Raw genomic sequence first — 14,382 nt, forward strand, 5'->3', positions numbered from 1 at the left:
GACCATGTACACCTAGCTGCCATAGAATCTTGAGAGGCATCATGACTCCCTACTCCAGCCCCAGCCACCCATATTCAATCCATCACCCAACACTATCAGTTCTACCTCCTAAATGTCTCTCTTGCCCTTACCCTCCTCTCACCCAGCATCTACAGCTCAGGCTCTCTACCTTAGCTCATGGCCCACTCTATACTGAGTTATGATTATTTCAATAGCCTCATAACCAATGCTGGTCTCCAGTGCAGACACATTTTAATCCATTATGTGAAATACTACCAGAGCAGTATTTCCAAAATGCTTCTGATCAAGCCATTCTCCTACTATAAAACTTTTTAAGGTTTCTCTTTGCCATCATGATGAAATCCAAACTCATTACCATAACATACCAGATCCTTTATGATCTAGCCACATCTGATTCAGCCTTTCTCTCCTGAAACTCTACAATCCAACCACTGCATTTCTTCAAACATGCTAAGTATTACACGTACATGTCTTTATTGATTATATTTGTATATACAAGAGTCCATCTCCTTTCACTTAGCTATTGCTACTTATCCTTTAAGGCTCATCTCAGATGTCATCTCCTACAGGAAACCACCTCTAACTACCCCTGACCCCCAGGCAGGGTTAGGTATGTATCTTATATATATACCTCAAAAATGTCTGTAGAAATAAACTGAACAAATTCCACACCACCAAAAACCAATGTAAAGGACATCATGTTATTTATTAAAATAGAATTTCATATGTATATTAATTTGCATGTTTATAAATTTTAAAGTATAAAACATATCTTTTATTTTACTTATGTATTTGTAATTTAGGTATATGTAGCGAATTAGGGCACAGGATTCACCTTTTCAGTTCTTGTAGATACATACTTTATACTTTCCAAGGCATTATCACAAACAGTCTCTCAAATATATCACTATACACATTCACTGAGTTAGGAAAGCTAGGTTTCAGCCCCATTTTGTAGAAGAGGAATATGAGATACAAGAAAATTAGGTATGTCGTCAATAAAGTGCCCAATCTGGAATTCAAGCCTTCCAGTTATCACTCCAATGCTCTTGCCAATAGATCATGCTCTGTATTCAGCAGCTGTTCAACACGAATTGTTTTGCCAGTGTAATAAGCAGTAGTGAGGTGCAGACGAAGGCATCATTTTCAAGGTATACCTACTTTGGCCTAGCACATGGGCCTTCTGCTGATCATTCCACACCTGAACCCGCCATATCAAATTCTTTCCAACCTCTCTAATCTTAAGCGGCACTTATTTTTTCCATCTTTCCACACATTTTCTTGCTTCCTTTTACCCTTCTTTGAGTCCCTTTTTTTCTTTCATTCCTTCCTTGCACTTCCCTTTAAAAATTTTTCTGTTTTCCTTGTTGCTTTGCCTTCCTATCCCTTAAATCCCATATGCTATACCATAAACATATCTATAGCAATACCAAAACTAGAATTTATCCTGCAGCTTGTTTAAAATCCAATCCCCTGGATTTGTTAAGTTTATACTGGTTTCCTAAAATGCCTGTGTACAGTGATAAAAGTGTCTTACCTGAAGGTCTGTGCTTTAACTGCTTATACAGATCAATGGCACGCTGTTCCCTAGGAAAGAGAAACCAATAAGCAACCTTATTGATAAGAATGTGGTAACTGCAGGAGACTTAAATACTCCATTTACAACAATGGACAGACCATCTAGACAGAGAATAAATAAAGAAACAAGGGCCCTGAATGATATATTGGATCAGATGGAGTTGATAGATATATTTAGAACTCTGCATCCCAAAGCGACAGAATATACTTTCTTCTCAAGGCACATGGAACATTCTGCAAGATAGATCACATACTGGGTCACAAAACAGCCCTTCATAAGTATAAAAGAATTGAGATCATACCATGCACATTTTCAGACCACAATGCTATGAAACTTGAAATAAACCATAGGAAAAAGTCTGGAAAACCTCCAAAAGCATGCAGGTTAAAGAACATCCTACTAAAGAATGAATGGGTCAACCAGGCAATTAGAGAAGAAATTAAAAAATATATGGAAACAAATGAAAATGAAAATACAACAATCCAAATGCTTTGGGATGCAGCGAAGGCAGTCCTGAGAGGAAAATACATTGCAATCCAGGCCTATCTCAAGAAACAAGAAAAATCCCAAATACAAAATCTAACAGCACACCTAAAGGAAATAGAAGCAGAACAGCAAAGACAGCCTAAATCCAGCAGAAGAAGAGAAATAATAAAGATCGGAGCAGAGATAAACAATATAAAATCTAAAAAAACAGTAAAGCAGATCAATGAAACCAAGAGTTGGTTTTTTAAAAAAATAAAATTGGTAAACCTCTAGCCAGGCTTCTCAAAAAGTAAAGGGAGAGGACCCAAATAGATAAAAATCATGAATGAAAATGGAATTATTACAACCAATTCCTCAGAAATACAAGCAATTATCAGGGAATATTATGAAAAATTATATGCCAACAAACTGGACAACCTGGAAGAAATGGACAAATTCCTAAGCACCCACACACTTCCAAAACTCAAACAGGAAGAAATAGAAAATTTGAACAGGCCTATAACCAGTGAAGAAATTGAATCAGTTATCAAAAGTCTCCCAACAAATAAGAGTCCAGGACCAGATGGCTTCCCTGGGGAATTCTGCCAGACATTTAAAGCAGAGATAATAGCTATCCTTCTCAAGCTGTTCCAAAAAATAGAAAGGGAAGGAAAACTTCCAGACTTATTCTATGAAGCCAGCTTACTTTGATTCCCAAACCAGACAGAGACCCAGCAAAAAAAGAGAACTACAGGCCAATATCTCTGATGAATATGGATGCAAAAATTGTCAACAAGATACTAGCAAATTGAATTCAACAGCATATAAAAAAAAATTATCCACAATGATCAAGTGGGATTCATTCCTGGGCTGCAGAGCTGGTTCAATATTCACAAATCACTCAATGTGATACCTCACATTAATAAAAGAAAAGATAAGAACCATATGATCCTGTCAATCGATGCAGAAAAAGCATTTGACAAAATTCAGCATCCTTTCTTAATAAAAACCCTCGAGAAAGTCGGGATAGAAGGAACATACTTAAACATCATAAAAGCCATTTATGAAAAGCCCACAGCTAATATCATCCTCAATGGGGAAAAACTGAGAGCTTTCCCCCTGAGATCAGGAACATGACAGGAATGTCCACTCTCACCGCTGTTGTTTAACATAGTGTTGGAAGTTCTAGCATCAGCAATCAGACAACAAAATGAAATCAAAGGCGTCAAAATCGGCAAAGATGAGGTCAAACTTTCACTTTTTGCATATGACATGATACTATACACGGAAAACCCAATAGACTCCACAAAAAGTCTGCTAGAACTGATACGTGAATTCAGCAAAGACGCAGGATACAAAATTAATGTACAGAAATCAGTTGAATTCTTATACACTAATAATGAAACAACAGAAAGACAAATAAAGAAACTGATCCCATTCACAACTGCACCAAGAATCATAAAATACCTAGGAATAAACCTAACCGAAGATGTAAAAGATCTGTATGCTGAAAAGCATAGAAAGCTTTTGAAGGAAACTGAAGAAGATACAAAAAAATGGAAAAACATTCCGTGCTCATGGATTAGAAGAATAAATATTGTTAAAATGTCAATACTACCCAAAGCAATCTACACATTCAATGCAATCCCAGTCAAAATTGCACCAGCATTCTTCTCAAAGCTAGAACAAGTAATCCTAAAATTTGTATGGAACCACAAAAGACCCTGAATAGCCAAAGTAATATTGAAGAAGAAAACCAAAGCAGGAGGCATCACAATCCCAGACTTTAGCCTCTACTACAAAGCTGTAATCATCAAGACAGCATGGTATTGGCACAAAAACAGACACATAGACCAATGGAATAGAATACAGCCTCCAGAATTGGACCCACAAATGTATGGCCAACTAATCTTTGACAAAGCAGGAAAGACAATGGAAAAAAGACAGTCTCTTTAACAAATGGTGCTGGGAGAATTGGACAGCAACATGCAGAAGAATGAAACTAGACCACTTCCTTACACCATTCACAAAGATAAACTCAAAATGGATGAAGGACCTGAATGTGAGACAGGAAACCATCAAAAAGCATGATAAAGCAGGAAAAAACCTCTCTGACCTCAGCTGCAGCAATTTCTTACTTGACACATCTCCAGCGGCAAGGGAATTAAAAGCAAAAATGAACTATAGGGACCTCATGAAGATAAAAAAAAAGCTTCTGCACTGCAAAGGAATCAATCAACAAAACTAAAAGGCAACTGATGGAATGGGAAAAGATATTTGCAAATGGCATACCAGACAAAGGGCTAGTATCCAAAATCTATGAAGAACTCACCAAACTCCACACCTGAAAAACATATAAGCCAGTGAAGAAATGGGCAGAAGACATGAATAGACAGTTTTCTAAAGAAGACATCCAGATGGCCAACAGACACATGAAAAGATGCTCAACGTCACTCCTCATCAGGGAAATACAAATCAAAACCACAATGAGATACCACCTCACACCAGTCAGAGTGGCTAAAATGAATAAATCAGGAGACTATAGATGCTGGCAAGGATGTGGAGAAACGGGAACCTTCTTGCACTGTTGGTGGGAATGCAAACTGGTGCAGCTGCTCTGGAAAACAGTGTGGAGGTTCCTCAAAAAATTAAAAATAGATCTACCCTATGAGCCAGCAGTAGCACTGCTAGCAATTTACCCAAGGGATACAGGAGTGCTGATGCATAGGGGCACTTGTACCCCAATGTTTATAGCAGCACTTTCAACAATAGCCAAATTGTGGAAAGAGCCTAAATGTCCATCAATTGATGAATGGATAAAGAAGATGTGGTTTACATATACAGTGGAATACCTACTTTGCAATGAGAAAGAATGAAATCTGGCCATTTGTAGCAACGTGAATGGAACTGGAGAGTTATGCTAAGTGAAATAAGTCAGGAAGAGAAAGACAGATACCATATGTTTTCACTCATATGTGGATTCTGAGAAACTCAACAGAAGACCGGAGAGGAGGGGAAGGGGGAAAAAAACCAAAAACATTACAGAGAAGGAGGGAGGCAAACCATAAGAGACTCTTAAATACTGAGAACAAACTGAGGGTTGATGGGGGTGGGGGGAGGAGGGGAAAGTAGGTGAGGGGCATTGAGGAGGGCACCTGTTGGGATGAGCACTGGGTGTTGTATGGAAACCAATTTGACAATAAATTTCATAAAAAAAAAAAAAAAAGGAAACAGAAACCATACCTCCGTATGTGAAAAAAATTCAATGATTAATAATCCATAACTTGAAATGAAAAATATTATTTGAATAGAGTATGATCCCATTTTAAAGTAAGTATATATTGGGGCACCTGGGTGGCTCAGTTGGTTAAGCGTCTGACTTCAGCTCAGGTCATGATCTCACAGTCCGTGAGTTCAAGCCCTGCGTTGGGCTCTGTGCTGACAGCTTGGAGCCTGAAGCCTGCTTTAGATTCTGTGTCTCCCTCTCTCTCTGCAACACCCCCTCTCGCACTTTGCCCTCTCTCTCTCTCAAAAATAAACAAACATTAAAAAAAAATTTTGTAAAGCAAGTATATATTGCCAGTGAACATTTTACAGAAAGTATTTCACTGAGTCATAAGCAAGATCTAAAAATGCAAAATTAGAGGCGCCTGATGGCTTAGTCAGTTAAGTGTCCAACTCTTGATTTCAGCTCAGGTCACAGTCTCAGTCGTGAGATGGAGTCCCGCCTCAGGCTCTGTGCTGGGCGTGGAGCCTGCTTGGGATTCTCTCTCTCCCTCTGTCCCTACCCCACTCGTGCATGTGCTCTCAAAAAATAAATAAATAAAAATGGAAATTGTATTTATTTCACATCTGCTTTGATCTACCATCACATATACAACATCCTTGCACCAAAAACAATTAAATGGGAAAAAATGATGGCCTGTGATTAGGAAAAAAATTTGAAATTTCTATCCAGACACTTAGGAAGTTAACCTCATTTAGGACATTTAATGGACAATAACTTGGCCCAGAAGTATGTTCAGTAGGGAAAGAGTTTGTAACTTAGAATACTTGAAAAATTCTTAACACTCACATGAAAAGATGTTTTGATTAAAAAAGCAAAGGTCAACCCTGAAATTATTTCCAAAATTTCCTGTGACTAAGAAAAAACTTCCTTTTAAAATATGATGGCAATATATTTGGAGAAAGAAAAACCATAGAAAAGAACAAATACAGGCTTAATCTGCCAGATCTACACAGAAAGAATCGTCTGCTACAAAAAAATTATAGACACTCATACCAATAACACAAGACTTTCTTACAGAGATTCCATCAAGTCTCCCTGACGTCTTCCATAAGGGCTCTTCTGCAGCTCCATGATTTCAGTATGCAGGGACATGATCTGATCCTCCAGGTAACCAATGACACCCACCTAAAATGTGATGAAACACAAAAGAAACGACAGGCTCACCACCACACAAACTGGAAAAGAACTCAGAGAATGACTTGCTGCAACAGTAGAATTAAATGATTTAATACAAAACACCGATGTTGTTCAAGTGTTTTTATCTTTCGGATTCTGGTGCTTAATCTTTCATGCAAGGACAGACTTAATACCTATGTCTCTCTTTTCTCTCCCGACAACAGTAAACTGCTAGTATTTGCTTTCTCCCCCGAGAAGCAAAAAGATAGATGTGTCACTAACAAGACAGAGGGAAAATGGCCATCAAAACCACTGCATCTCAGTTCTATGATTTTTCATTGCCTCTTGTTCCTGACTGCCTTGAAAAAGAATGCAGAAATATAAAGACACTGGATTTCCTACCCAAGGATATCTACTGCCTTACCCATGTCCTTGGGGTAAGTACTGGCATCCAGGAGAGTAACAATTTAGTGGGACCATGGACAGATGTAACCAGTAAGGAAGGAATATGCCACCTAGAGAATGACCTATAACTAGCATGACCATATATATAATTTATTGTTCAAACAAGCATAATTTTGAGAGTGAAAGGGAGTACTATTGCTAATTATGGCAAGGCAGGTATAAACTAGAACGTATAAACCAGGATGTACAGCTACCCTATCTAACTAATCATAAAAATAACAGTGATAACTACCACTTATTATTTACTCCCATGTAATCTGCATAACCCTACTAAAACCCTACTACAAAGGTAAGCACATTAATTGGAAACTGAAGTTTAGTGAGCTTTCAGTTTAATCTCATTTGCCCAAAGCCCCTGTTTTATCAACTATGGTACTTCCCTCTATACACACAGAGCATCTACTAGATTTTTGTCTGATATGCAGGAATAACATGAAAAATACCCTACATATCGAAACCAAAGACAATTTCTAAGAATTACAGAATGAGCTAGTGATTTTACCTCAGCATAGTGGATAGCCTTTTCTTCCATTTCCTTCCATGCTTTTAACATTTTTTCTGAGGCTAAAAAAAAAAGTCTTAATCGGTTATCTCAGAAATAGCCACAGCTTTAATTACTGACCTACCCACCTCCTTGCCATATCAACATCAAAAATATATAGTTATAGGTTGAACTGTCCCTCAAAAAGATATGCTGAAGTCCTAATTCAGTACCTCGGAATGTGACCTCATTTGGAAATAGGGTCACTGCAGATGCAATTAACTAAATTAAGATGAGTTCATCCTGGAGTAGGGTGGATTAATCCAGTATGACTAGTATCCTTATAAGAAGAGAAGAGACACAGAGGCCCAGACATATGAAGGGAGAGCTCTATTTTGACGACAGAGGGAGAGATTAAAGTGCTACAGCTACAAGCCAAGGGACACCAAGGACTATTGGCGTGAGAAGCTAGAAAGAAGCAAGCAAGGATTTTTCCCTACAACTTGCAGAGGGGATCATGGCCCTGCCAACATCTTGATTTTGGATTTTCAGCCTTTGGAACTGTGACATGGCAAAAATTTCTGTGGTTTTTAGAATTTCTAATTCAAATGGTTTTCTCTTAAAAAAATGAAAAAAATAATACATGAACATGATTTTAAAAAATCAAATACTATAAAACAGAAGACAAAAAGAAAACACTCTCTCCTCCTCCCCTCCACCGTAAGGGATCTTACTATTAATCACTTGTTACACAGACACCTACACTTTACCCTTATAAGAGAGACCATCTATATATACTTTTCTTTCTTTTTTTTCCCCAACTTAAAACATCACTGCCGTTAAAGACCCAAGTGATCTTTTAATATCAGTACACATGTCTATGTCATTCTTTTTTAACAGCTGTACAAGGTATGCCACTGACAAGTCAAAGATAATTTGATGTGGGGTGCCTGGGTGGCTCAGTCAGTTAAGCATCCGACTCTTGATTTCGGCTCAGGTCATGATCTCATGGATGTGAGATCGAGCCCACATTGGGTTCTGTACTGGGTATGGGGCCTTCTTGGGATTCTCTCTCCCTCTCCCTTAGCCTCTCTTCCACTTGCCCTTGCTCTCTCAAAAAGCAAAAAAATAATTTGATGAAATAATTATAGTGTTTTGCCATTCACCAGAATGCCTATTATACACAAATAGAAATAAAACACTAATCATAGAACCAACTCTAGTAGATAAACTTATTACCCAATTGGACACTGTTGATCATTTATTCTAAGACACACACATACCTTGCTTAAGACAAGTTTACAAAGAGGATTTATGACAGAAAACAAATAATGGTGGTGACCATTCAGCTTATTATTTGAATTTTAGATCTGTTTTTTTACATTTCCTTAATATAACTGAAGAGAGAGAGCCTGGAGTTAAATATTGAAAAACTGGAGGCTGTGTATTTTTTAAAAATGGGACTCCACAGTAGGTGGTTTGAAAGGAAAACAACCCTGGAATTATTTGTGTTATTATTTATAGAAAGGTAAGTAGTTTAAGATTTCCCTGGCTAAGAAGTCATCCCAATACAGACTTTGGATCTATTTTAAAACTGAGGCTTGAAAATCAAAAGTTCTTAAATTGCCTTTGAATTTTTCTGGAGCTAAACGATTTTAGTACAATTACAGTCCAACTGGGGAGGTGGGGGGCGGAGTAAAGTTGCTAAACTAAAGGTTAAAAGAAAGAGCTACTATTCAGTACAAACACAGTTTATGATGACTTGAGGCGTCCTGTCTCTTCTTCTAACATGAATAGAAGTCAAACAATGGGCTATGAGGCAAGAAGGCAAAATGGGAGATGGCTTCGAGAGACCTGACACTTCTTTCAAACACGTTACCCAAACACTCACATATCCCGTAAGTCATCTGCTCACTGTATCTTTCCAAGTCAAGTTGAATGCTTTTGTGGAAAAACTCCAATTTGGCTTTCAGTTGCTGAGATGCTGAGATCAAAGTGTTCTTCATTTTTGTCAGATTTGCATTATATCTAAGAAGACTTAACCTAAACCGTAGCCAAAAAAAAAAAAAAAAAAAAATTGCTATTTCAGAAACACTGGACAAAAACTTAATAGCTTAAATTGCCATAAACCCAAAGTCTAACTTTCTATTATCAATCTATGAAAAATAGTTAATTTCTAGAATCAGCTCTCTAAAGACTCCCTACCTGTGATATTCTAAGATAAAACAATCTTCTTATACTAGGACTGTTCAGGAACTACTCTCAAGCCATTGCGAATGGATGATTTCATACCATTAGAAAGAATTCTTTAAGTTTGTTGAGAATATTACACTCCAGATTAGCCCAATATTTTAGTATTGTGTGAATACTGATTAGTGAAAAAAGCAAGATTAATTCTTGAGCATTAATGCACATGACACTGTACTGATAAACAACAGAATCCTCTTACATTGCTGCTCTTTGTCCCTGAAAGAGCCTGCTGTAGTCTTCTTTTAGCCCAGACACATAATGCACTGCTTCAGCCCATACTTTACGTAGCTGTATAATTGGAAGTTGTATTTTGCTGTCCCGTACTATACGTAAGAAGATGGGAAAAAGAAGATGCTTATCATTCTTTGTGATTTCCTGTCCATGCAAATATCATTCCCAAAGATTCTAGAAATGGATGCTAGAAAGAACCAATTGTTAGTGTTTCATTCAGTTCAATATACATTTATCAGCATCTGCAATACACAGCCCTATTCCAGGTATGAGGGGAAATAAAAATGAGTAAGACATAATCATAAAATTTGCAATTATTCTTTTATCTGTCTTTTTTCTTGCTTCTCTCCAGTCGGAAATACTTTTTTTCTTCATTAATCCAAATTCTTTATTTCTTTCAAGTTCTAAATCAAGTCCCAAGTCCTCTATAATCTGCTATGGTCTTTGCTGCCTCTAAATAATAAATTTCATCTCCTGGACTACCAACCCAGCTTCAGGAAAACAGATACAGTAAACAGCAGTTTAATAAGATATGTTCTCTTCACTGCCAGATTTACAAAATTATTTATTGAGGGTTATCTCTTGCCCTTGGTAAAGGAAATGCTAGTTTCTAACACCATGGCAGATATGTGCTAAGTTCAATGAAATTCCATTTTAACATTATGAAATTCTCCAAGATTGAAAGAGATTCATCCTATACTTTAAGGTGGCAATTACATTCTGTTATTCTTTTCCAATGAAAACATTCAGAGAAAGGACACTACACTATGGTTTATATTGAAAAACCGTATTATCTGAAGCAGACTTAAAAAATAATAATAAAGCTATGTACCTGGAAAAATCTGTCTCCCCTAATAATTGATAGTCTGAATTAACCTTTCTTCTATTCCATATGCCCATAATTACTCCTGAGATTCCTACAACAGACAAAAACCCCAAACCAAATAAAAAAAAATATATAACCCAAACACTTTAAAGAAAAAGTCTAGGGGAGGGGAGCCTTTTCACACACAAAAAAATCATATACATACTTTAAAAAATAAAGTCTAGGGGTGCCTGGGTGGCTCAGTCAGTTAAGCATCTGACTCTTGGTTTCGGCTCAGTTTATGATCTCAGTTTGTGAGTTCAAGCCCTGTGTTGGGCTTTGCGCTATCTGCTTGGGATTCTCTCTCTCCCCCTCCCCTGCTTGGGTTCTCTCTCTCTCTGAATAAATAAACTTTAAAAACTATATTAAAAAAATAAAGTCTAAAATTTGACACTCCAGTAGCAAGAAGCACACCTAGTGCCCAAATCTTGGTTTCTAATACTCCTCTCCGATTAAAGGAACCAGGGGTCCTTAGAGAAATGGCTGATCCTAGGACTGGGGCAAGAAATATACAAGATGGACCTGGAACATCTCTTGCTGCCAGAAAGGAAGTGCTAATAACTAACTAACTAAGTAAATAAATAAATAAAACAAGGAAAAGTCTGAGAAACTGTCACAGCCCAGAGGAGCCAACTAAATGTAATATGGTACCCTGGATCAGATCCTGGAACAGAAAAAGGACACCACATCAAAACTAAGGAAAGAGGAATAAAGTATGGCCTTAATTAATAATTGGTTGGTTCTTTACTTGTAACAAATGTACCATACAATATAAGATGTTAACAAATGAGGAAACTATATGTGTTGGGAAGGTGAATAACATAAGAACTCTGTACTATCTGTAAATCTAAATTTACAGATTCACTATCTGTAATGTAAATTTAGATTTACTATCTATAAATAGTAAATAGTTTTTACAAAAAGCTACAAAAAGGTAACACAGATGAAAGATTACAGAATTTTAGCCCCATGCCAGTTGTGTTCTTGACTTTACAATACTGTGCTTGATTTTAGTTTTGGGTATACAGAAATTGATCACTTCTTCCAAAGAAAAGAGTAATTCTTATGGGATAAATGAAAACATTTGAACATTAAGCAGTATTCATACAATAAAATGAAATATTTGAATATGTTTAAATGATGAAGAAGCAACTAGAAAGTAGGCTTAATTAATAGTGGAGATTCATTCTTCTGTGACAGCCCTAACCCACAGAAAGTAAGTCTTCTTCCAAATGAGGGTTTTAGAGTGATTTGACATCTACCATTTCACCTTCCAAACTATATAAGTTCATTTTTAACCACACTTAAAAACCTGAAGTATGAAGTACAGAACAGAAACACCAAAAGACCATTTCTACTAACCATATTGAGTCAAAATAATATTATTTCATGTTTAAACCTCACTCAGTAAATGGGCTATACATACTTACCAATGTAATTTACACAGTCAGATAAACTTCTGGAAGCAAATGGTCCTTCATATACAGTCTTACTTTTATCAAACAAATATACCATATAGCTATCACAGCCTCTCTGAAAAAGAAACAATTAAAAAAAAAAATCCTTGAAAATCCTAGGTTCTCTAAGTACTTAAACATCACATTTCCTAATGTGAAATGCAAATGATTAAGGTCAATGTTTACTAGCATACCTTTTACAAATTTAAGATCTAGACTACTATTTAAGAAAAATGACTGTAGTATGGGCTAAGATGAAAAAGAATCACCAGACCCAAAAGTACAAAAGTAAAGTCTAACAACATATATCCACACAATGAATACTAGTCAGTAATCAAAAGGAATGAAGTTCTGATACATGCTAGTACATGGATGAACGTCCAAAACGTGATGCTAAGTGAAAGAAGTCAGACACAAGAGACTACAGACTGTATGATTTCATTTATATGAAATGTTCAGAAAAGGCAAATTACAGAGATAGAAAGTAAATTAGCAGTTGCCTGATGTGAACAGAATGGAGATTAAGAGTTAGTGGACATGAAGAATATCATTGGGACGTAAATGTTTTGAAGCTGATTTATAGTAATGGCTGCACAATTACGTACATTTACTAAAAAAAAAAAATGTACACATGAAATGGGTAAATTACATGAAATACAGAATTTGCCTCAATAAAGTAAAACGACAAAAAACAATAAAAGAGTCACGAGCACAATATTTTACCATCCATCTATCCTCTGGCAGGATCTATGAGACTGCTGGTCTAATTTCAAGGTTCTAGGCTTCAAGTACAAAAGAGGGAAAAAAGAGGGGGGGAGAGAACTGGCACCAAAGAGAAAGTCATACAAAGTTCAAAACATATCTTGTTCACCTTGCAAAGCAATAAGAGTAATGAGCAGGATAAAACTAAAGTAAGAATTATAAGGTGTGTACCATCACCTCCCCCAGGGGGATTCCAAGTATGCATCAGAAAAATGCAAGGCATTCAATCCCTCTATGCTAACAGACTTCTTATACTTCTAGGTATATTAGAATTCTCTTACAACTCCATCTAGAACACACTGAGAGGCTGGTTTCCGAGGATCCAGAGAAATTCCCGTCTCCGAAAGAAGCTCTTGAGAACCAGTACTTATTCCAGTTTCGCGCTCAATACGAGACTGCAGTGAGTGAAGACTTTCATCAGGTGGTAACAGAAAAGAAATTATCTTTGCAGAAGTCATATTTAGGATGTGTACTATCTGTATAAATAAGAAAAACAATGATTATTGATCATTTACTACATAAAAGATTCAGTGCTAGATACTAAAGGGAATATGAGCAAAAGGTATTATCTTCGCACTAAACAAGGCTTAATCATTTTCCAAAGTGAGATCTCCTTCAATAATTACAAAATAACATTCTGAAAAATGAAGAGTAGAGTTTACTTTTCTGTAACAGATGTTAGTTCCAAAGAATAAAGCTTAGAAACTATAGGCATGTACAGAATCTAGAAATAAAAGCCCTAATTTAGAAAGGCAATATTTATTTATTCTCAGAAACCTATTATAGATCTGGAAGGAAATACTCCCATTTATGAAGTCCCTAATAGATGCCGACCACAGAGTTAGGTGTTTTCACATGACATCCTGTTGATTAGATCTTCTAATTTCCATTTAGGCAAAGAGAGAAACCAGAGCCCTGAGAAGTCTTTTGAAGACAACATGATTTTAAATTCTCTTCCTTCTACTATCCTCAGATAAGCCATACAAAGTTAATACCTATGTTTCTCCAGTGCCTTACATTGACTCCACAGGATAATGGCCAAATAGAAGATATTAAGAAACACTAAGAGAACTAAAATACAAGTCAAATGTACCAAATAATGTACCAAAATATGTAAAATATGTACCAAATATGTACCAAAATAATGTAAAGTATTGTACAGATTCCAAAGGAGTTTGCTTGGTGTGAGGAAAGGGATGCTTTCTAAAGGAGGCAATTATGAGCTATACTTTGGAAAGGATAGAAAATTAGAACAAGAAAAGATCAAAAGAAGAAAGGTTCTTCTAGGTAGAAAACAAGGTAGGCAGAGGGGTAGAAAGAGATGACCATAACCAAAGAATATAAACAACCCAGTTCAAACGTACCTAAAATGATGCCCCTTATAATAGGAGATAAGGCTAC

General features: G+C 36.5%; 1 protein-coding gene across 8 annotated transcripts in view; it reads right to left on the bottom strand.

Moving 5' to 3' along the window:
* Positions 1-14,382, bottom strand: part of CHUK (component of inhibitor of nuclear factor kappa B kinase complex) — a 41,345-nt gene that overhangs the window by 10,116 nt on the left and 16,847 nt on the right. For 7 of the 8 annotated variants that reach the window (XR_002082599.2, XR_002082598.2, XM_019459131.2 and 4 more), the window contains 7 exons: positions 13,263-13,457; positions 12,193-12,295; positions 9,866-9,989; positions 9,308-9,459; positions 7,438-7,499; positions 6,370-6,479; positions 1,559-1,608 (listed from right to left, as the gene is read on the bottom strand). Coding sequence is in view for 6 of the 8 variants with exons in the window: in XM_019459131.2 (XP_019314676.1) it covers positions 1,559-1,608; positions 6,370-6,479; positions 7,438-7,499; positions 9,308-9,459; positions 9,866-9,989; positions 12,193-12,295; positions 13,263-13,457 (796 nt within the window). In the remaining 2 variants the exon portion in view is untranslated. The remainder of the gene's footprint in view (positions 1-1,558; positions 1,609-6,369; positions 6,480-7,437; positions 7,500-9,307; positions 9,460-9,865; positions 9,990-12,192; positions 12,296-13,262; positions 13,458-14,382) is intronic. The other variant, XM_019459129.2, reaches the window with a different exon arrangement.

This window comes from Panthera pardus, unplaced genomic scaffold (genome assembly GCF_024362965.1).
Source record: "Panthera pardus isolate Hobbes unplaced genomic scaffold, ASM2436296v1 HiC_scaffold_22, whole genome shotgun sequence".
Taxonomy (NCBI): Eukaryota; Metazoa; Chordata; class Mammalia; order Carnivora; family Felidae; genus Panthera; species Panthera pardus.